This window comes from Lynx canadensis, chromosome B3 (genome assembly GCF_007474595.2).
Source record: "Lynx canadensis isolate LIC74 chromosome B3, mLynCan4.pri.v2, whole genome shotgun sequence".
NCBI classification, from domain to species: Eukaryota; Metazoa; Chordata; class Mammalia; order Carnivora; family Felidae; genus Lynx; species Lynx canadensis.
Window position 1 is genome coordinate 104,918,538 of NC_044308.2, and position 23,022 is coordinate 104,941,559.

Below are 23,022 nucleotides of genomic sequence, written 5' to 3' on the forward strand. Positions count from 1 at the left end.
GTGGGAAAATTGGAAGAAGGTGGTCAAAAGGTACAAACTTCCGGTCACAAGATAAATGAGTACACCATGACGATGTGGCGTACTTCAAAGTTGCTAAGAGAAGATCCTAGAAGTTCTCATCACAAGGAAGAAACATTTTTGTAACTATGTGAGGAGATAGCTGTTAGCCAAACTTCCTGTGCTAATCATGTCACAATACACATATGTCAAGTCATTACACGGTATACATCTTTTTTTTTTTTTCAACGTTTTTTATTTATTTTTGGGACAGAGAGAGACAGAGCATGAACGGGGGAGGGGCAGAGAGAGAGAGAGGGAGACACAGAATTGGAAACAGGCTCCAGGCTCCGAGCCATCAGCCCAGAGCCCGACGCGGGGCTCGAACTCACGGACCGCGAGATCGTGACCTGGCTGAAGTCGGACGCTTAACCGACTGCGCCACCCAGGCGCCCCTACACGGTATACATCTTAAACTCACACAGAGCTGTATGCCAACTCTCTCAATAAAACTGAAAAAGAAATGAGAAAGTAATCCTATAGACATACAATGTATCAAGTTGGTTCTTACAAATAACAACAACAAAAAAAGGACCCCAAAAACCCCACAAGATCCAGAGCTTTGGTTCTCATCGAAAAAATAAGAAACTTACCAGTCTTTTCAAAGTGAGAGAGGCAATCAGAGCTCAGATAGTAATTCATACCTGGGCTCAACCAAAGTCATATAATCATTTAACGGTATTTGGAGGGTTTTCGCCAGATGTTCCATTTAAGTTTTATTAAATTTAAAGTTTTTCTTTGGAACCTACTATTAAGTTACAGAGAATGAACACAAACTCATATACATTATGTAGAAAGTTAAAGTTGCCTACACATTTCTGGCAGACATGTAAGGTTTTTTTTTGTTTGTTTGTTTTTGTTTTTTTCAGGTGAGCTGTGCTGGAATAACATAGTCAGTCCTTCAGAAGCCAGGACACTAGACTCCACAATATCTGGAGAGCCTCAAAAGTGTCATGACCCTGGTCAGCTTTAACCACTGTCTTTTCCCCCATCTGCACTTCTAGCCAACCCCTGAGTCCTGTTTCCCTGCCCTAAACCCCTCCTGGAACCATCCTTCCCTTCCATTCACTCCCGCAGCCTTGGTCCAGGCCACAGTCACCTCTCACCTGCATTGCTGCACCAGCCCCTGACTGGTGTCCCCAACTCTAACTTTGCCAATCCATGAACTCAGCCCTGATCTTAACACTTCTCAGCATAAGATCTTTCCATGACATCTAGGAATGCCCTCAAAATGAAGTCCTAATTCCTTGACATGACCTAGCAGACTCTTTAGGATCAGCCGCCTATTTCTCATTGCCATTTTCCACCCCTGACCCCAACCCCAACCCTCACCTCCCCAGTATATCCCGCACTCCAGCCATACTAACTCCTTGATCTCTCCCTGCTGAATTTTCCATGATCTCTCACTGCTGGCTTCTGCACATGAGGTTCCCCTGGCTGGAAGACCCATCCCATCCCCCTCTTCACCTGACTAACCCTGACTCATCCCTCTGGTTTCAGGTTTGATGCTACCAGCTCTGGAGAAACATCCCCAATCTTGGCAGGGTTAGATGCTCCTTTCTTGGAGGGGTCCCATCCTGCCCCTGTGATAAAATGGCCCATTTACTCAATCTCTAACCACACTCTGTCCCTTGACTTTTGGGATTTGATTTGTCCAACTACAGAACCATTTCAGATTTCCTCTCCTTATCTCTTACACAAAGAAGCAAATGAGAGAAACTGATCATTGGAGATTTTGTGCCAAAATTCTTTTTTGGAAGAGAAAGGCTTGAAGCATCTTGTATCCAAACATCTTTCTTTTTTTTGGAAGACTGGATTTATACTTTCCTAAGTGTATATTTTGGTCTGTCTGATCATGAAGACCCCTGAAAGTACACAAACTCTGTGAGGCATAAAATTGGAGAAATGTTTCAAATGCTATTGGTTCCATCCTTTCTTACACTGTGAATTAGAAAGAAAACATGGAGATGTACAGTACATTGGTTAATATATAAACCCCCGTGTCCTAACCTGATACCAGGTTCAGTCTTTTAAGACCAGAGCAAGTGACCTCCCAGCCTCAGAGGTAATAAAAGAAGCCAAGTGAGCACCCATTCGCCTTCCATTCTGTTTGTACTCTGTTCCCATATCTATAAGCATTGAAGGGAAAAATTGGGTTTTTCTCCCAGTAGTTAATTCTCCTCAGTTCCTCCATCGTTATCCCACAAAAGGTTACACCTCTCAACAAAATCAGTCTTAAACTTCAGATCTGGAGACTGATGTCTTAGGGTAAGAATGTATACTAGTCCATATTACAAATTATTAATGGTTATTATTTGTATTATTGTTCCTGTTGCTTCTTGAGAATGGAAAGTAAGACCTTTGCTTCACTAAATGGAAGATTTGAGAGTTTGTGTGTGTGTGTGTGTTTTTTTTTACCCCAATATTGTTTTCTGTATTTAGGCATACTAGAAGAGAGGAGTATAGGATTTGTTTCTTTGCACTTTGGCTGCTGTTATCTGGAGGAAATGTCTTTCTTTTTTCTTTCTTTCTTCCTCCTTTCTTTCCTCTCCTTTATCCTATATACACATAATAATTTAGGCTAATTAACAGCGAGTTAGATGTATCAATTACCCAAAATAGGGTAATCCCAATGCATTTGTATAGCTAACAGTGGCTTACAAAATAAATGCAGATTATTTTTGCTGAATGTAGAACTTAAGTGACAGAATTATGTTTCCAGCTATTTTTGACTGCCAAAATTGGTAATTATGGAGTAAATAGATCCCAAAAAGGTCTGTGTCCTACGGGGGATGCTAAACATACAAATAAGGGGCTTTTATTTGGTCAACACCATTATTTTGCTTTCAAATTGTTTCCTATTCCTATAGATTTATATACAATTATTTGAACTTTGTTTAATTAAGAAAGATATTTAACTGAGATTACTTAAAGTAACCAAGCTCCTTTTGTCTCCTCACTGATCTTGGGTTTCAATTCCCTCCCACTCACGTCCTTTCTACCTAGTGTAGGATAATTTTCTTTGATGGAAACGATGGAAGCAAATTTAGATTTATAGCACCTTCCCCTGCCAATGGCCTAACTCACTTGCCTTTTTCTCCTTACTTGTCTGTATCATTTTTCCAAGCATCCGTCCATTTGATGGAGCTTTGGCCTCCTCTAGCACATTCCAGTGTTTTGTGCCATGTTTACGTTTCCATTGCATCGTGACTTTTCTTGCATCTTCTTCTACCCACACTTCTTTCCTTGTCACCATACATTCACATACCCTTAAAAGTAGAGATTTCTTTCACAGATTTCCCTGTAATCATAACAAAGCCTACCTTGCCAAAAGGGCACATAGCTATAAACTTCAGCTACATGATATATCTTATTCCCAAAAGTTACTTTTTTGGCAGCTGGTAGAAACATTGATTATTCATATCCACAGAAATTGGATATTTCACTTGGACTTCCACATGAAAGAGATATCTGGAGGAACGTGGAGAAAAGCACCAGGCATTCAGAATGTTCTATATGGCTCTATATTATTTTCTGATGTCTCTGTAACATTTGACTTTTAAGTCTTAGCTTTAAAAAAAAAATAATAATGAAATAAAGAATCGGCTGTGACTGACCAAGCTAAAACTACTTTAAATATGTCCTAAAACTGTGCTTTAACAATTTCCCCACAACATTATTGACCTATGTAAGAGATACAGGTACTTGAAGAAAATGTTTCTGGAAGACTGTATCTGAGGCAGTTTATGAGCTGAAGCCAGGGCTAAAGCATTGCTAAGGGAATCTGTTTCCCTGGGATACTAATTAACTCCAAATATTGCATATAAATTAAACTAGCAGCTACTGAAAGAAGCAGCTAATGGGCGAGGAAAATCTGAAGAGGTGTAAAAGAAAAGTACTACCTTCTGATTAGAGAAAAAGACATCAGGGACATAGGAGGAGACCTTTTCTCTCTGACCCATCATTCTATTCATTCTAGAAGCTTCTACCCTTTTCTCTTTCCTTTTGTTTTCCATTCTCCACAACGGCAGGTGTGATTTATTGGATAGCTGACTAGGGCGTTTCTTCCCCATGGGACCTGCTCTCCCTCATCTCTTTACTAAGGAAGCTGTTCTCTGGATAGATGCCCTCCTAACTCTATTCTCTAACTTGCCTGGGTACAAGAGTCCCAAACTCCTCCCTTGGAGATACTGATTCAATGGGTCTGGGGCAGGGCCTTGGAATCTGTTGTGTTGAACACATCTCCCAGGTGATTCCTAGGAGCCAGAGTTTGGGAAACACTGCCTCTCCTTCTGAGAATAAGATACAATCCCTGCCCCTGCAGTGGGACAGCTGCAGTTCTGAGAAGATGAATACAGCTCAGAGGGGAAGATGTTAGCAACTGAAACTTGCAGCTATCACACACCCCCCACCAGACAGCTTTATTTATTTTGTTGCTAAATGTTTTAAGGTTCGTTGTTAGAATAAAGATTTGCCTTTTTATTTTTAATGTGCAAATATGAGCATATCAATCACTTATGTTAGGTAAACCTATCAATGCCTGATTTACTACTTTTAATCTGGACTATAGTATAACCACTAGCCAGCACCCCCTCTGGTGGCAACACCCCGATCTCGGGTTTTGTTTAGAACAAGACAACCTTTTCTGAAAATTCTGATAAACAACCTCTCAGTAATTTCAGCTAACTACTCAACATCATTGTGCCACAGCCACTGACAGTGAGGAAAGTGGCCAAGATAAGCACAGCAGTTGAGCCATCTACAGAACCTTCCACACAACCCAGGTGGTGAAATGGGTTCATACAGAAATCTACTGTGATCTAAGTCATCTTTAACAGTCACCTTCCCAAAAAAGGCCTGCGGAGACATTTCTGCTTAGCCTAAATGCACACACATATCATCCCCATGGCCTTCTGGAAAAAATGAAAATATGTGTCTGTTATTTGTGACCTTATTATTCTACAGTTTGAAAGTTCAACCTATTAGCCATGGTCTAGTGAAAACTACAGATTAAGAGTAGCCTGAGGCATTGATAGCCATTAGCATTGCCCAGGTATTGCTGAATGAAATGGTTTATTGTGTGTTCACTATAAATAGCTTGTTAAGAAAACAATCATGCCCAGCCTCCTCCTAACCTTAGGAACCCTTATAGCAAGGGGCTGCTCTTAGAAAAGACAAACATACCCTATGCAGTATCAGGATGTCTCTGCTCTTGAAATTACAAATTACTTATGAGTGTCATGACTCTGAATTTTATTTTTGAAACCCGACTTTGAGCTTATTTGTCAATTGTTAACCTCTAACTGTATTTGAGCTTCTCATTTTCTTGACCAACTTCACACATTTGCTTACATCTCTTGGCAAAAAAAAAAGAAAAAAAGAAAAGGAAGAAATTATTTGATGAAAACATTCTTGCATGCTAGCTATCATTCAACAATGGATTCTAGAAAGTTTTTTCTATTAGTTCTCTATAGGTGGTAGTAAATCTATGTGGTTGTAAAAGAAATAGCTGAGGTGGGAGAGGAAGAGACCGTGTGTGAATAAGAGGGAAGTTAGTAAGGCATTGTTCATTTCACAAAGACAGAAATTCATGTGAAATGTTCCTTGGCCAACCAACTACATACAGCTGACCCTTGAACAACACAGGGGTTCACAGTGCCAACCCCCCCCCCCCCACACACACACACACAGTTGAAAATCTAACTGTGTGCCTGGGTGGCTCAGTGGGTTGAGCGTTGGACTTAGACTCAGGTCATGATCTTGCAGTTCATGGGTTCGAGCCCCACATCAGGTTCTGTGCTGACAGCTCAGAGCCTGCTTGTGATTCTCTCTCCCTTCTCTCTGCCCGTCCCTCACTTGCTTTCTGTTTCTCTCTCTCAAAATTAAACATTAAAAAAATTTTTTTTAAAGGAAAATCTAAGTATAACTTTTGACTCCCCAAAAACCTTACTAACAGCCTACTATTGATGAGAAGCCTTAGTGATAACATAAACAGCTAACTAACATATAATTTGCATATTATATGCTTTACATACTGTGTTCTTACAATCAGTAAGCTATAGAAAAGAAAATGTTAAGAAAATCGTAAGAAAAAGAAAATACATTTATAGTACTGTATTGAAAAATCCACGTATAAGTGGACCCATGCAGTTCAATCCCATGTTATTCAAGGGTCTCCTGTATTTCCTTAGAATCTTGGTTTTTAAAGGACTCTGAAACGTCACTGCTTCCTGTTTTAAAGGACTTCCGGTTTTAAAGGACTCTGAAACGTCACTGCTTCCTGCAAAGTATGTGGAAAGGCACTGAATTGATGAGAGGGGTGCACAGTTTTGAGTCCAAGTGGGCTCTTGTCCTGATTGTTCCTGGGCATAATTTTGGATTATCATTTCACTTCTCTGCTTCAGTTCTGTCTTTAGTCAACGGGGAGAATAAAAACATACGTCCTAAGTCATAACATATGTCCTACGTCATACAATAGCTGTGAGGAATAACTGCAACTTGCCTCGAATGCGGCACAGCAGGCTCCAATAAACGTGAACAGATTCTCTATGTGTCAGGCACTAAGGACAGTGTTAGTGGTAACCTTTATTCCCCCATGCAAGCGAGCCAAGTCTATCCCTAAAAACTTGACTTTAAGAAGTCCCGAATACCCAGATCCAAAAGATAGGGCAAGGAATTACATTGCGAAAGAAATGAGAAATGATCTAACATAGGGCAACATCCCCGGAAGAGGATGCCCTGAGAGAGGCTGGGTTTTCATAAGCTCCATCATGTGCCAGGACTCTGACCAATGAGCCTGCATCCACCGCAGGATGTCTATTGTCTAATAAAGCCAAGCAAGAACCAGTGCTTGCCCAATCATTGCGTGGCCAGGACCCCAGAAGTAGAAAAGCAGCACTCTGAATAATTCACAATAGTGGCCACACAAGCACAGAGCCAAATGGCAGAGATAAATGCTCTGAGAGCTTACCAACCCTCATTTTCGTCCTGATTTCTTCCTCACTTCTTCTTGCAAAGTCAAATGACACACAAAAAAGAACATCTCTTAATGAAAGACATGTAAGAATCTACTGATAGGTCTGTTGGGCTCAATCGCACTCTTTAAGAAAACAAGTTTGCATTAAGACTGAGAGTCAACTTAATGTATTATTTCTGGTGCTTTTTTTTTTCCTGCCAAGAATGAGAATAAAAACAGAAGATGAAAAATAATAAAACTGGGAGACTGGAGTATATAATGCAAGGTACATACAAATCTAGACACAATCCTAATGTGCCGAGAGATCTTCTTGACAACAACAAAAAGATTTCATTCTAACTTGCTGCTAGTCTTGATGCAAATGTAGGATGTACTGTGGCCCAGAAGCCTATAGCTTCAAGTAGGCAGAATGCAGTCATCACAAGTTATTCTTTGTTAAGATTTCTATTTCAGAGCCAACATACCTTGGCAGCAATAATCGTTATACTTAGTGCAGGTAAACCAAGGCAAAGGCCCTTTGGAAAAATACAAATTATTTACCTAGCAACTCCTGGTGAGCAACATGAACGTTGCATATTGATGAGTTGTAGCCTACGGTTGTGGGAAATTCACTACAGAAGAAAAACAAACACTGACTATTACATTAAGTATACAGCATGCCTTTTCAGCTCAGTACAAGAAAAATCTACTGCCCAGAAGATAGTAAGACTGATGGCCTGACCGTAGTGATGTTGCAGGATACTGTTCTTTTTTTTGCCCCAAAATAAAAAATAAAACGATAACACAGTCGAATATCCCAATTAAACTCCCATCCAATTCAAAATTCATCTTCAGAGCTGTCGGCTAAGAGCATTACTCGATCTTGCATGCTGTTGAATTCTCTCTGCTGGAGAAAGAAAACAGAAAAGCATTAAACCCTTTCTGCTGCAGAGCAAAACTGAGAAACAGGCCCCTTTAAAAGACACACTAACACACGAAGCAGCAGCTGCCGTAGCTAATCCAAACCACTGGGCATGTCAATACCATTCATGCATCATTAAGCCCCATGTGCTTTATTAAGCAAATTAGAAAAGCGAAGAATGTTCTGCAACTGATTAGGTTTTGCTCTTGTTGGTTCCATACCTTTCTTTTATGCCTTTTGAAGCCGTTTCTCCTTCGCCGATTCATAACCTTAATGCTGTACAGTGCTCCCAAGATGAACAAGGCTCCAGCTATCCCAACCCCTACAGGAACCAGCATCCCAGACATGTAGCCAGCCTGCACAGAAAAGGAAACATGCATCAGGATGCTGAATGGACCACTGCCCTGGGTTTCTCATTTTTGCTGGATGGCACCAGGTTCTTAAACAACACCTGGAATTCTCCCACCTGCCTTGCTATAAAATAGCACCTAGAATAAAGGTATTTTTAGGGAGAAGGCAACAGAGAGAAAGGTAGGACTATTTTTGGAGAGTTCAAGTATTTAGTAGAAGTATTGAAATAAATCACCCAGACCTAGTGGCAGCACCAGCCATGTCCTTATGAACATTTATCAACATCAGGTTTTGGTGGCAGAAATATAATTTGTATTAGAGATGGATGAAGTAAGCTTCTAAGGACGCCAGGACTATTAAAATGCTATAAATTGGAAATATCAGCCTGAGACAAGCTCCAAGGGGGCTGAAGTGCCCGCTGGAATATTGTGCTTCTTGGGGGGCAAAGGGAGGGCCTCCACATTGGTGGTCTTCTCTCTCACAATCTCAGCTGCATTACAGTAAAAGAGGGAAGACGGAGGATGCCAGATGTTGGGGCGCAGACAGGAAAGACAAGGAGAGGAGAGGGCATGCGCGTAAAGTGGGATTCATATGAAAGGAAAAATCTGCCAGGGGACAAGACCAAAGTTGGGGCTCGAGAGGAAATTCTGAGCATCTCCAGACTCAAAGAAAGAAAGTGGCAGAGCAGGGTACAAAGATCACTGCCAACAACACTGACACGTTCTAAAGAGCCTGGAGGTATCTGGTATCTGAAGTGTCTCCAACGTCCCCGAGGTGTCACTATGAATAAGTTGCTCGTAAGAGAGCAGCGTGATGTTCACACATCCCTGGGCTTGGGTGAGTAGCTGAGGATCTTCCCAAGCTCAGGGTAAGGCCATCATACTAAAGGCGCTCCCTGCATTTTGGTCAATATGTATTGGCCTAATAAGCATTATGTAACCTACCTAGAGCACTTTCATAGAAAAACAGGATACTGGTTTGCCTTCCAAGAAGGCCCCTTCTAGCGGCCCACCCAGACAGAATACGTAAAAAAATTTAAATTTTTGAACTTTAGATAGGCATTATTTGGGGGGGGGGGGACCCATGAGTCTGTTCATTTATTTGACTATTTCTAAAATTTCTATTATAGCTCAAACTATTTCTAGTACCTTTCAGAATGAGACAAAATCAGAGAGGGACAGAGAATACAAGTTTTCTAAAAAGTGCTGAAGTATGCAGACTGTGATGCTTTCCCAACATTTCCAAAAGTAAATCAAAGGAATACACACGACCTTATAAAACTCAGCTCCCTCCTGCACACAGCCGGCTCAACCACTGGTTCTGTTTTCCAGACTCTTGTGTTAGAGCAGAATATGGAAATTTTTCCATTAATTTGAGAACAATAGCATTGTTCATCAGCATACTAAGTGTTTTTCTCCAAGAAACAATGCCCAGTCACTTTTCAACAAATTAATATGCTTTGCAGAAACCCAAACTTTTTCTAAAGTTCTTCCAGATCTACTTAAGGCTTATAAAAACTGTAATTTTCCATGTGGGAAAACACCGGACAAGAGCAAAGTTTTGGTACTCTCACAAGAAGTGTGAGTATATTGTTTTAAAACCACCATTCCCAGTGCATGGAAACGTATGTACATATCGAAATATGATCATTTAAGTCCCATAGATTAGACTCTAAAGAGGATGATGTACATTCAAAGGATGATGTTTGAGCTTTTGGAAACTCAGCATGACCACTCTCTGTGTGGGTCTCCTTGCACTATGTAACTTCACCCCAATAGCACGAAGATTCCAAAAAGTGTCACTCTTTCCCACACTTATTTATACATTTAGACTTCTTGTTTCTAGAGCTTTCAATCATCTAGATTTCACCAAAACTTAATTCGTATCTCCCTCTTTCCTCTCTTTTGTCCCCTCGTGTGTGTGTGTGTGTGTGTGTGTGTGTGTGTGTGAGAGAGAGAGAGAGAGAGAGAGAGAGAGAGCAAGAAAGAGGGAGGGAGGGAGGGAGAGAGAGATAACTGACTGTGCTTTGAAATTACAATTACAAGATGGGATCAAAGTAACCTCTCCTCTTCAAGTATATTTTAACCATTCCTCTTTAAAAACTAACGGAGAAGAAGCTCTTCTTAAATCACCCATGACTTGTTTCCTGCACAAATGAAAACAAGTAAGAAACATGTACATATTTTTTAAGTTCTAAATCCTGCCCCTTACCTCTTATTTGTTCAAAAGCATTGTATGTACATGAACCTCCACATGTAACACCCTAAGAAGGACACGGCTGCACCTGCGTATATTCCAGCTGAGAATGCATAAATTGAGTTTAATCATGAGAAAACACCCAATAAACCTAAAATGAAGACTGTGATATTGTTTTTTTTAATGTTTATTTATTTTTGAGACAGAGAGAGACAGAGCATGAACAGGGGAGGGTCAGAGAGAGGGAGACAGAATCCGAAACAGGCTCCAGGCTCTGAGCTGTCAGCACAGAGCCCGACGCGGGGCTTGAACTCACGGACCGTGAGATCATGACCTGAGCCAAAGTCGGCCGCTTAGAAGCCACCCAGGCACCCCTGTGCTATTGTTTTAAAGAGGTCTATATTCTTTTGGGGCACCTGGGCAGCTCAATCGGTTAAGCGTCCAGCTCTTGATTTCCGCTCAGGTCATTATCTCACAGTTCGTGGGTTCGAGCCCCGCATCTGCATGGACAGCACAGAGCCTGCTTCAGATTCCTGTCTTCCTCTCTCTCCCTACCCCTCCCTGGCTCACACTCTCTCTCTCAAAAATAAATAAATAAACATTAAAAAAAAAAAAAAGGTCTATATTCTTTTAAACATCAGTGTCGTGAAAGACAAAAGATGGCTATAAAAAATGTTCCAGACTATAGGAAACTAACAAATCATGGAAATCAGATGTGCTGCATGATCCTAGACTGGGTCCTCTATTAGAGAAGAAAAAATACTTTTAGACAGGTATTCTGAAGGGTGCCTGGGTGGCTTAGTCAGTTAAGCAACTTCAGCTCAGGTCATGATCTCACAGCTCATGGGTTTGAGCCCCGCGTCAGGCTCTGTGCTGACTGCTCAGAGCCTGGAGTCTGCTTCCAATTCCATGTGTGTCTCTCTCTCTGCCTCTTTCCTGCTTGTGCTCTCCCTCTCTCTCAAAAATAAATAAACATTTAAAAAAAAAAGAAAAGTATTTTGAGTCTGTTGAAAAAACTGATGCCAGATTTGATAAAAAGTACTGTATTAATATTAAATATACTCAAGCTGATAACTGTACTATGTTTGCTAACAGAATATTCCCACTCTAGTGTGTAGAAAATACACACTAAATTATTTGGGGTCAAAGCACCATAGTATATGCAACTCTTCCTCAAATGGTTCAGAAAAAGAGACAGAAATGGGGAGACAGACCAGCAAATGAGATAAAATATTAAAAACAAGTGCATCTGGGTAAAAGTTAAAGGGGCATTCTTTGTATTTACTCTTGTATCTTTTTTGTAAACTTGAAAATAGCTCCAAATAAAGAGTAAGTTTTACATTTTTTAAATTATTACTAGTCATAGTTGTTTTTAGTGTGTGTTTGTTTTGGTTTTGTTTACTTTGTTTTGTTTTGCTTTGTTCATGAGAAAGTAAAAAGAGAAATACTTTCATGAGAAAGTATTAGGACAATGTAGTTATTCAGAAACATCTGTTTTCAAGAAAGGTATAAGAAAAACAAATGATATGCTATACTGCCTAAAATCTGCTGAATTAAGATAGTGCCCTGATATTGCTTTGCAATGGTGGTTCTCAAACTTCAGCATGTACCAGAATCACCTGCAAGACTTGTTAAAAAGATTGCTGGGCCCTGTTCCCAGAGTTTCTGACTCAGTGTGTGTAGGGTGGGGCCCAAGAATTGCATTTCTAGCGAGCTCCCAGGTGATGCTGACACTGTGGGGCCAATGAGAATCAGTGTTATGCAGTATACTCTGGGTCATCCATTTTCCAGATTACTTCCCAAAGCTAAAAGCAATAGAATGACCTTGATGACACAACAACAGAGCTGGTCTTTATTATACCACTACAATTGTCATGCCTCTCCAATTCTGAGAAACATTTAGACGCTGAAAAGATATATAGCCAAGTTAAGATTTGCCTAACAACCATCACTAACTTGGACATATAACCAGAAAGAAGGCAATGATGGAATGAGTATAGGGATTGTCCCTCAATACTCATTCACCTCTTCTTTCAGAGCAACAGAACCTCCCATTTAGGCTGGGCAACAATCACTTCTCCCTGCCTTCTGTGCAGCTTTAGCTGGCTATGACCATGTGATAACTCTCACTAAGAAGATAATAAATTTGGGGCACCTGGGTGGCTCAGTCGGTTAAGCATCCGATTTTGGCTCAGGGCATGATCTCAGGGCTCACAGATTCAAGCCCCGCGTCAGGCTCTGTGTTGACAGCTCGGAGCCTGGAGCCTGCTTTGGATTCTGTGTCTCCCTCTCTCTCTGTTCCCCACCCCCCACCCCCAACTTGCTCTCTCTCTCTCTCTCTCTCTCTCTCTCAAAAATAAAGATTTAAAAATTTAAAAAAAGAGAGAGAGAGAAGATAATACATTAGTGGCAGGTGTAACTTCCAGGCCATGATCTTTAAGAGGGGAGCACAGCCTTTATCCCCCACATTTTAAGAATGAGAGTGCCTCCATCCTCCCTTTTAAGAGGGAGGAGGTACCTTAGCCTTCCCTTTTCCTCCGTCCTCTGGCCAGAATAGAGCTACTGAAGTTGGAACTGCCATCCAGGACCATGAGGTGACCTTGGGAATGAATGTCCACAGATAGTGGAGCATCAAATACAAGGAGCTTGAGCCCTTGTCACACTGTTGCTTCCCATTAACCCCTGACCGCTACCTCCAGATTCATAAACAAGAGACAAAATTCGTCTTGGTTAAGCCATTGTCAGTGGGGTTCTCTGTCACTCATAGCTGATCTTAATCCTAACTAATATAGAAATCCAAAATAATAACAGCAAAAGGAATAATTCAGAACTTTTTAGAGCACTATTCTTTCTGGAGCCAAACCAACTAACAGAAATACCAATATTGGGTAAAATTAAATAAAGCAAAACTGAGAAAACGTCCTGGTGGGCCAAAGAGCCAGTCAAATAAGTATTTAGTTTTCAGGTTTAAGGGATTCTGTGACTTTCATCAGAGGCAATAGTTATACCAAACAGTTTCTGAAGATAATAACTCACAAGACTTTTATAGATGATAGCTAACTAGCTAGCTAGATAGGTGAAGAGGGGAAGTGAGGGAGAAAGGAAGGGAAAGAGAGAAAGATACATATACACACATATGTGTATGCACATATAAATGCACATTGCAGGTAAGTGTATAATATTTCACTCACAAAGTGAGTGGGGGATATGGGAAAGATTACAGTGAGTACCTCCAAAAGAGGGTCACAATATAAAGAAACAGGACCTCAAATAAGCCAAACATGGTTAGAATATCAACTATTTTTCTTTTTTTTTAATTAAGACATACTGAAAAAACACTACAGAAGAAAATAGAGAGAGGGCTGGAAAAACTCAATCCAGAAAACTAAGGATCACACATAAAATTATTTCTCTTGGTGAAAATGAGTAAAGAGAAGGTGCCAAGCCTTTGAGACAAGAAGGGTCTACAGAAATAGAAAATACAGCCTTTCTATAAAACTGCACAGATTTTTAAAAATTATGGCAAAGCTATCTATAGATACAGGTAAGAAATTTTGCAATATCTAACTTCAAAACTGCATGCAAAAATGTATTCTCTTAAGGGTTTTTTGTGCATTTTTTTTTTTTACTCAGAAGGATATTTTCTATAGAAACAATGATATATGGATTCCTAAATTCATCTACCAAAGCCTATTTCCTTTTCATTGCATCATATTTTCTCCTGGAAAAAAAAAAAAAAAAACAAAAAAACAAGAAGCCCTACTAATGTGTTCAGTTCTTAACCTTCGAGCTTTTTTCCCCCTAAATCCTACTCGGTCCATCTGATCCTACCTCCCTTAGACAACTGGACCCGTTACAGATATGAAAATGGCCTCCGGTAACCTCAATATGCTTAAAATTTTCAATATCACTTTTAATACCTATGAATACATAATAGCCTCATTCTCAAAAACCATCCATGCTAAATTTTACTGAGAAGCACAAAGATAATAATGAGGAGAATTAATATAATCACACAATTTTGGGGCACCTGGATGGCTCAGTCAGTTAAGCAACTGACTTCAGCTCAGGTCATGATCTCATGTTCTTGAGTTAGAGCCCCGCATCAGGCTCTCGTCTGTCAGAGCAGAACCTGCTTTGGATCCTCTGTCTCCCTTTCTCTCTGCCCCTCCACCCCATCAAAAATAAAAGGAAAAAACTTTTTAAAAAATAATAATAAAGTGTTTTTCAAAAATCCAAGGTTTTTCTTCCTTATGCAGGAGGATCAGGCTTACAAAAGCCTTGCACTGGAACAAGAAATGCTAAATACAATGGGATTACACTCCTGATTCCTAGAAGAAACTCCACCTTGATATATCAAGGATATTTTTCAGCTGAGCATACTACAGGATGCCTTCATAAGAAGGAATGGTGCTCCAAAGAATAAGGTGTCCCCTGCACTATACAAGAAGGAAATTAAAAGGAGGGTCTTCCTTCTTGCTGGCCACCTGGAAGTGACCTTGCATCTCTGAGTAGGTCACCAGAATCAGAATGATGAATTAAAGCTCAGTTACTCTGAAGATCTTTTATTTGACAAAGCCGTGCCCTTTAAGATAAATCTGAAGAAAGAAAATACTTCTCTTACCTTGTCTTTTAGTTTTTCCATCCAGCTTCTCACTAGGGAAAATAAGAGAATAAAATGTAAATAGCCATCTTTTTACTTATATTTCGTTAAGTTAATTTGATAACTTATATTTCATGGTATTGAATTAATTTGATGCACTGGTTTCATTATATGAAATACTATGAAAGAGTCAACAGTATTAACATGACAGTAATAGTCTTGTTTTGATTCTCATTTATTTAAAACTGCAACAGGGGGGCACCTGAGTGGCTCAGTCAGTTGAGCATCCGATTCTTGATTTCCACTCAGGTCATGATCCCAGGGTCATGGGATTGAGCCCCATGTCAGGCTCTGGGGATGAGCATGGAACTTGCTTAAGATTCTCTCTATCTCCCGGGGCACCTGGGTGGCGCAGTCGGTTAAGCGTCTGACTTCAGCCAGGTCACGATCTCGCAGTCCGTGAGTTCGAGCCCTGCGTCAGGCTCTGCGCTGATGGCTCGGAGCCTGGAGCCTGTTTCTGATTCTGTGTCTCCCTCTCTCTCTGCCCCTCCCCCGTTCATGCTCTGTCTCTCTCTGTCCCAAAAATAAATTTAAAAAGTTGAAAAAAAATTTTTTTTTTAAAAATAAAAAAAGATTCTATCTCCCTCTGCCCCTCTCCCCACCTCATGCTCTCTGTCTCTAAAATAAAATTAAAAAAGCAACAGAGAGCATAACCATATCCTTCATATCATCATTAGATGAACAGAGAATATTTTTGTTTGTTAAATGTATTTTTATTACTATTTTTTCTTATTTTTTAATGTTTTTTTTAATTGTTTTTAATGTTTATTCATTTTTGAGAGACAGAGAGAGACAGAGCATGAGCAGGGATGGGGCAGAGAGAGAGGGAAACAGAACCTGAAGCAGGCTCCAGGCTCTGAGCTGTCTGCACAGAGCCCGATGCGGGGCTCGAACTCACAAACTGCGAGATCATGACCTGAGCCGAAGTCAGATGCTCAACCACAGAGCCACCCAGGCGCCCCATGTTTATTTATTTTTGAGAGAGAGAGAGAGAGAGAGAGAGAGTGTGTGAGTGGGGTAGGGTAAAGAGAGGAGACACAGAATCCAAAGCAGGCTCCAGGCTCCAGTCTCCGAGCTGTCAGCATAGAGCCTGATGCAGGGCTTGAACCCACGAATTGTGAAATCATGACCTGAGCCAAAGTTGGACACTTAAGCAACTGAGCCACCCAGGTGGCCATTACTATCGAATGCTTTAGAGGGAGGTCTGGGGAAGGATACAGGAAATCATCTTTATAATATCAAGTTCATCCTTGACCCATGCACTACCAAATAAATAAAATAAAATATCAAATTTGTGTCTCATCTGACATCTTCTCTTTTACTTTATTCCTCACATCTCTCAGTTTTTAAGCTCAATGGGTATTCTGCACTTGAATCAATGTCCAAGTAAGGTAGGAAGGGGCAGTGGGCAGGCTAGGGCTGCTCGGCACTTCTCCAGAGAGAAGCATTTGCATTCACAGCTGAAGAAGGAAATTTTGACCAAAGGCAAGAACAGGAAGTATTTCTGAAGCACACAAAGCTTGCAAATAGTACCACTCCACAATAACACAACGACTGTAAAAAAATAAAAGCAAGAATCTAAAAAAAAAGGGAGGGGGGTCTCAGTGGCTCAGTCAGTTGAGCAACAGACTCTTGATTTCAGCTCAGGTCATGATCCCAGGGTCATGGAAGCAAGTCCAGCATCAGGCTCTGCGTGGAGTCTCCTTGGGATTCTCTCTCTCTCATTCCTTCTGCCCTTCTCCCTCACTGGTGCATGCTCTCTTAAATAAATAAATAAATAAATAAATAAATAAATAAATAAATAAATAAATAAATAGTAAGGAAGTAAGTAAAAGGCAATAATCAAGTAACAGTCAGTCACAAAAAGCCACTGAAAAGGACTACATCAAGCAGGAAATGTTAGTAGACCACTATTACAACCATTTGGAAGTACACATGCTGAGAAGAGAAGGAGGCATCACTCAAAATGAAGGCATGTGTTAGAATGGCCATGTTAAGGATAGTCTGAAGTTAGCAATGGGGTTCTTCACCCTTAACTGCCTATTTTTAAACTTTATTTTATTGTTTACTTTGAGAGAGAGATAGCACACACGCAAGTGCAAGCAGGGGAGGGGCAGAGAGAGAATCCCAAGCAGGCTCTGCTCAGCACAGAGTCTGGAGGGCCTCAGAGCCACCACAGTGAGATCATGACCTGAGCCAAAATCAAGAGTCAGATGCTCAACCCACTGAGCCACCCAGGGTCCCCCATCCTTACTGCCTTTTAAAGTTATAATAATATTTCAGCTCTGAATAAAAATTCTTTTTTAAAATCATCAAAGGAGAAAAGAAGACAAATATTATCAAAGAAATTAGTAAACAGATGAATAAACAAAACCTTTCAAGATTTCCCTACATTTCCTTTCCTCTCCAGGAGCTTCAACAGATAGGAAGGAAAGACACAGAGTGGCAGGCCTAGAAACGGCTGCCAAAAAGTATAGACAAGGGATTGGCAAAGTTTTCTTGTAAAGAACCAAACAGTAAATATTTTAGGCTTTGCAGGCCATACAATCTCGGCTGCAACTACTCAACTCTGCTGTGGCCATGTAAAAGCAGTCATAGATGGTACATAAATAAATGAGTTTGGCTATATTCCAATAAATGTTATTTGTGGACACTGACCTTTGAATTTCATGTAATTTTCATAGGTCACAAATATCTTTCTTTTGATTTTTTTCAACCATATTAAAATGTAAAAGGGGCACCTGGGTGGCTCAGTCAGTTAAGCCTCCGACTTCAGCTCAGGTCATGATCTCATAGTCTGTGAGTTCGAGCCCCGCGTCAGGCTCTGTGCTGACAGCTCAGAGCCTGGAGCCTGCTTCAGATTCTGTGTCTCCCTCTCTCTCTGCCCCTCCCTACTCATGCTCTGTCTCTCTCTGTCTCAAAAATAAATTTAAAAATTTTAAAAAAATAAAAAATAAAAATAAAATAAAATAAAATGTAAAAGACTTTCTTTGCTCATAGGTGATACAAAAATCATTTTTTAAAAAGGTGATAAAAAATGCTAATAGGGTAACAGGCTAGACTGGTCAGTTTGCTGACCCCTGATACAGACACGCTTTTACCCAAGAAGTCGGTGTCTCCATTTACTGTCTGACTCTAGTAATAACATATCTGACAGTAATGATGCCAGCTGACACGCGCACACGGCCCGACCCCTTACCGAGCAGGTTCAGATCTAGTGCATCATTTGATCAGCAAACCAATATCAAACATGAGATTCAGGTAAGATTACGCTCAGGGAAAAGATGAGGAAACAGAGACTCAAAGAAGCTAAGAGACTTGTTCATGGTTAACCAGGGAGTTAAGAGTCACTGAAATTCCAACCACTACCTGATTTAACAACCTCAAGGAGTAAGACTTCTTAGCTACCCATTTATTTTGGGGACACCACCACTCTTCTGCTCTCTCAGGTTTAAAATGTGGAGATACCCTGGGTTCTTCTATCTCCTTCAGTCCCTGGCTTCAATCCCTCATGTCAAGATCTTGGCAAGACCTCTTGGGTTTATCCTTCCCTCCTCACTCCTTCTGTCTCAAGCAGGATTCAGACAAAGACAGTGGTGCACTATCAGGATTTGATCAGTCATGGGAAGGCCAAAAGAAGAAAGGGCAGGAACCCCAGGAATGGGACTAAGAGTTAGTGGTTCCATGGAGAAATGAAGTCAACCACTGATTCACTGAGTGACTCTGGAGAAATTAATGAACCTCCTGGACCCTCAGTTTCCTCATATGTAGAATGACGATGGTAACCCCTGTCTTGCAGGACTGTTGTGAAGATTAGAAATAACAAGTGCCCCATGTCTAGTACAGCACCTGGTGTAGAGAAGTAATAAAACAAAAATAAGAAAACTGGGGCAGGAGGGGAGAAAGACAAATGAAACATGACTATTTCAACATGTCTCAACATAAAATTAAATTCAAGCATGAGAATGCTTCCAATTCATTTATTCATTCAGCAAATATTTATTATGCACATTGTGTTGGCCAGGCACTGTGCTCTACACTGAGGTCAGTAAAAGGCATGGGGTCGGTGGGGGGGGGGGGGGGCGGGGTTGGCTAACTCCAATGAGGAAAGGAGCAGGCCATCAGGTCTATGAGAAGTGAATGACAAGTAACAGTGCAGGGATGGAGAGGTAAGGCACAGAGCAGGAAAGCCAATTACTGGGACCAAGGCAGAGTGCCAACTCTGAAGCAAGACACTTGGAATCAGGGAATGGGCTGGATATTATATAAAGAGCAAAATAAGAGCGAGGTAGAAAAAGGAAAGTGAGCACCTCGTGGAAGGGTGAAAAGGGCCATGGGACTACCTGTGGATGGCAGAGTAAGGGCAGCTCGGAGAAGAGGAAAAGGAGGCACAGATCAAGCCAGGGTCTGGTGCACCAACAGACTTTTAAACTATAGGAAGTTCGCTGTCAAGAGAAACAGTTTAACTTACGCCTTACCAAGCCAGGTCTCACTAGTAAACTGTCTCTATATCAGGTTCTTAGTGTAAATTTCACAGAGTCCTGCTTTGTATAATTCTCTAAGGCAGCAGTTCTCCACTGGGAGAGGGAAGGCACATCAGAACAGGACATGTGTCTGCATACAGGGAGTTTGAAAGAGCACATTCAATGGATCTGGTTCTTTATGACACAAACTACAAAAAGAAAGCTTGGTCAAATGTTCTTGGCTACTGGGGTCGGTGATACATAGAAGATAATGAGACAGTATTCAGGGAGGCATGGGTCTAAAAAGGTTGAGAAAGACTGTTCTTTAAAATATGCAAGCTTGGTCGTATTTCTCCACCTAAAATCATGAGACCCCTGAGGGTCATGTCTTGTGCTTCTCAGGCATCTGCAAGAGTCTTTCACCTAGTATTGGGCACTCAGGTGCTTAATAAATATTTCTTCCTTCTTTTGGTGAATATATATTGCTTTCAAGTGAGTTCAGAATTTTTGAATAAGTATGACTCTTTTTCATGAGGATTCTGTAAACTGTTTTCAATAAAATGTTAGAGTCAGTGTCAAAATAAATTTTGTATTTATACATTTTAAAACTGAAGGAATGGGGCGCCTGTCAGTCAGTTGAGCAACCAACTTTTGATTTGGGCTCAGATCATGATCTCATGGTTTGTGGGTTCAAGCCCCTCTAGAACCCACACTGCGCTGACAGTGTGGAGCCTGTTTGGGATTGTCTGTCTCTCCCTTTCTCTCTACCCCTTCCCCGTTCATCTTCTCTCTCTCTCTCTCTCTCTCTTTCTCTCTCTCTCTCAAAATAAACATTAAAAAAAAAAAGATTCTCTATCTCTCCCTCCACCTTTCCTGTGTACGTGTGTGCACACGCTCTCCCTAAATAAATAAATAAACTGAAGGAATAAAAATTGATAAGGGAATGCAAAGTCAAGACAAAAAAATAAGAAGAAAAGATGATTTATAAAGAGGAGAATCAACACTGCAATTTTTTATTTTTTTTATTTTAATTTTTTTTTAATTTTTTTTTCAACGTTTATTTATTTTTGGGACAGAGAGAGACAGAGCATGAACGGGGGAGGGGCAGAGAGAGAGGGAGACACAGAATCGAAAACAGGCTCCAGGCTCTGAGCCATGAGCCCAGAGCCTGACGCGGGGCTCGAACTCACGGACCACGAGATCGTGACCTGGCTGAAGTCGGACGCTTAACCGACTGCGCCACCCAGGCGCCCCAACACTGCAATTTTTTAAATCGAGACACATCACGCTGACGAGAGGGGTATGAACTGATACAACCTTTTGGAGATGTGAGGAGGGATTTGCAATCTATATTAAAAGTTTTTTAAAGGTTTAATTTTTTTCATCCAAATTTCCAGTTATCTTAAACAATCAGTGATATGCACAAAAATTTTTGTTAAATGCTATTTACTGTAACATTATTTGTAGTGGAAAAGAACATGTAAACAACATTAATAGCCAACCATAGATAATTGGTTGAAATACTCACAGGAAAACAAAACCTTAGGTTATATCTACAGAGAGGTATATTACACAAAAACTTAAATTATTTAAAGAAAAATACTTGATACGTTACAAATGAAAAAAATAGGGTATATATAACATAAGCCCAAGTTTGTGGATAAAAATATTATGTATATAATTGGGATAATGTACATCTAAGTGTTAAATGAATTCCTCAATGGGTTATAGAATTATGGGTGATTTTCTTTTATTCCCTCAATATTTAGAATTTTCCAAATTATTTATAATTTTTTTTTAATTTTTATTATTATTTTAATACAATGTATTGTCCAGTTGGCTAACATACAGTGTGCTCCTGGTTTTGGGGGTAGATTCCCGTGATTCACCGTTTACATATAACACCCAGGACTCATCCCAACAAGTGCCCTCCTCAATACCCATCACCCATTTTCCCCTCCCCCCTCCCACTTTCCCATCAATCTTCAGTTTGTTCTCTGTATTTAAGAGTCTCTAATAGGTTTACCTCCCTCTCTGTTTGAAACTATTTTTTCCTCTTCCCTTCCCCCATGGTCTTCTGTTAAGTTTTCTCAAGTTCTACATGAGTGAAAACATATGCTATCTGTCTTTCTCTGACTGATTTATTTCACTAAGCATAATACCCTCCAATTTCTTACTACTTTTAAGTTAAAAGAGCCCCAGACAATTCTGTAGACCTTTGCAAATGGAGGTTAATGCTGGATTGCTGACAGAGATGAGCACAAGAGGTTAGGGCCCTTCCACTCAGATAATTCCTCAGCCCACAACTACAGATCCATTCTAACCTCACTGATTCTAGTTTGTTTTCTTTCTTGAAATTTTATTTAGGGGCACCTGGGTGGCTCAGTCCATTGAGCGACCAACCCTTGATTTCCGCTCAGGTCATGATCCCAGGGTCATGGGATCGAGCCCTGTGTCAGGCTCTGTGCTGAGCATGGAGCCTGCTTAAGATTCTCTCTCTCCCCCTCTGCCCCTCTCCCCTACTTACTCTCTCTAAAATTAAAAAAAGAAGAAGAAAGTATAGACTTCTTAAATCACTATGTTGTACGCCCGAAACTAACGTAACATTGCATATCAACTGTACTTCGGTTAAAGAAAAAAAACGGCAGGTTCTCCCTCCCGTCCACTAGTGTTCTCTCATGCGTAGCATCCAAGGCAGAGCAATTTGCCCTCTCCTAGCTTATCCAGTGGGAAAAAAAGTGAAGAGGGAGAGAGTAATGAAGAAATTGCAGATAAAATAACATTTCTATGTATCCTATCAATTGTAAGTATGGTTGGTTTTTAACAGACTGCCTGCAAAGCAATTTCCTTTATTTCCAATAACAAAATTTTAGTGGCTACATTTATCCCAGATAGACCCATAAATTCCCTTTCACTAAAGAGGAAAGGGATGGGAGCAAGAGGAGACCCAGGGTTTGTCTGAGCTAATAATTAAGATTTGTTGGACACTTCACTAAAAGCTTGCAAGGTAGGTATTATCATCCCCATTTTACAAATGAAGAAAATGAAGCTTAAGTAAAATGCCGCAAGCCACACAGCTAAAAATGGACTGAGCTGGAATCTGGACCCAGACCCTTATGGCTAAAATATATGCCTATTCAGTATGCCAGTGGGTTGCTTTGGGAAGGGGTGTGGCCATGTCAGAGGATACGATAGGGCTATTTCAACTTCTGGAGATAATGGCATACCCAGATTGGGGTGGGACGTGTATCAGCTCACCTATCTGTTATTCTGGCTTGCTCTTTCTCTATTTGCTTCTCCTTGTCTCCTCTCTCTGACAAATGTCCTCCTCTCTCTGCCTCAATGTGTGTCTCCTTCCAACTCTGCCTCTCACTCTGGTTTGTCTCTTTCTTCCCCTTTTTTCTCCTTCTCTGAG

At 40.6% G+C, this 23,022-nt stretch overlaps 1 protein-coding gene across 2 annotated transcripts; it reads right to left on the reverse strand.

Moving 5' to 3' along the window:
* Positions 1 to 414: 414 nt before the first annotated feature.
* LOC115516501 (armadillo-like helical domain-containing protein 4) lies at positions 415 to 15,137 on the reverse strand. Of its 2 annotated transcripts, XR_003969569.1 has the most exons (4): positions 15,106 to 15,137; positions 8,156 to 8,290; positions 7,574 to 7,919; positions 415 to 5,413 (listed from the first exon to the last, which is right to left on the reverse strand). XR_003969569.1 is itself a non-coding variant. In XM_030319201.1 (3 exons), exons 1-3 carry the CDS (start codon positions 15,124 to 15,126, stop codon positions 7,851 to 7,853), a joined length of 225 nt encoding a protein of 74 aa, XP_030175061.1. In that variant the 5' UTR covers positions 15,127 to 15,131; the 3' UTR covers positions 6,609 to 7,850. The 2 variants fall into 2 exon arrangements, 1 of the variants encoding a protein (XP_030175061.1); XM_030319201.1 differs by lacking the exon at positions 415 to 5,413 and having other exon boundaries at positions 6,609 to 7,919; positions 15,106 to 15,131.
* Positions 15,138 to 23,022: the final 7,885 nt, after the last annotated feature.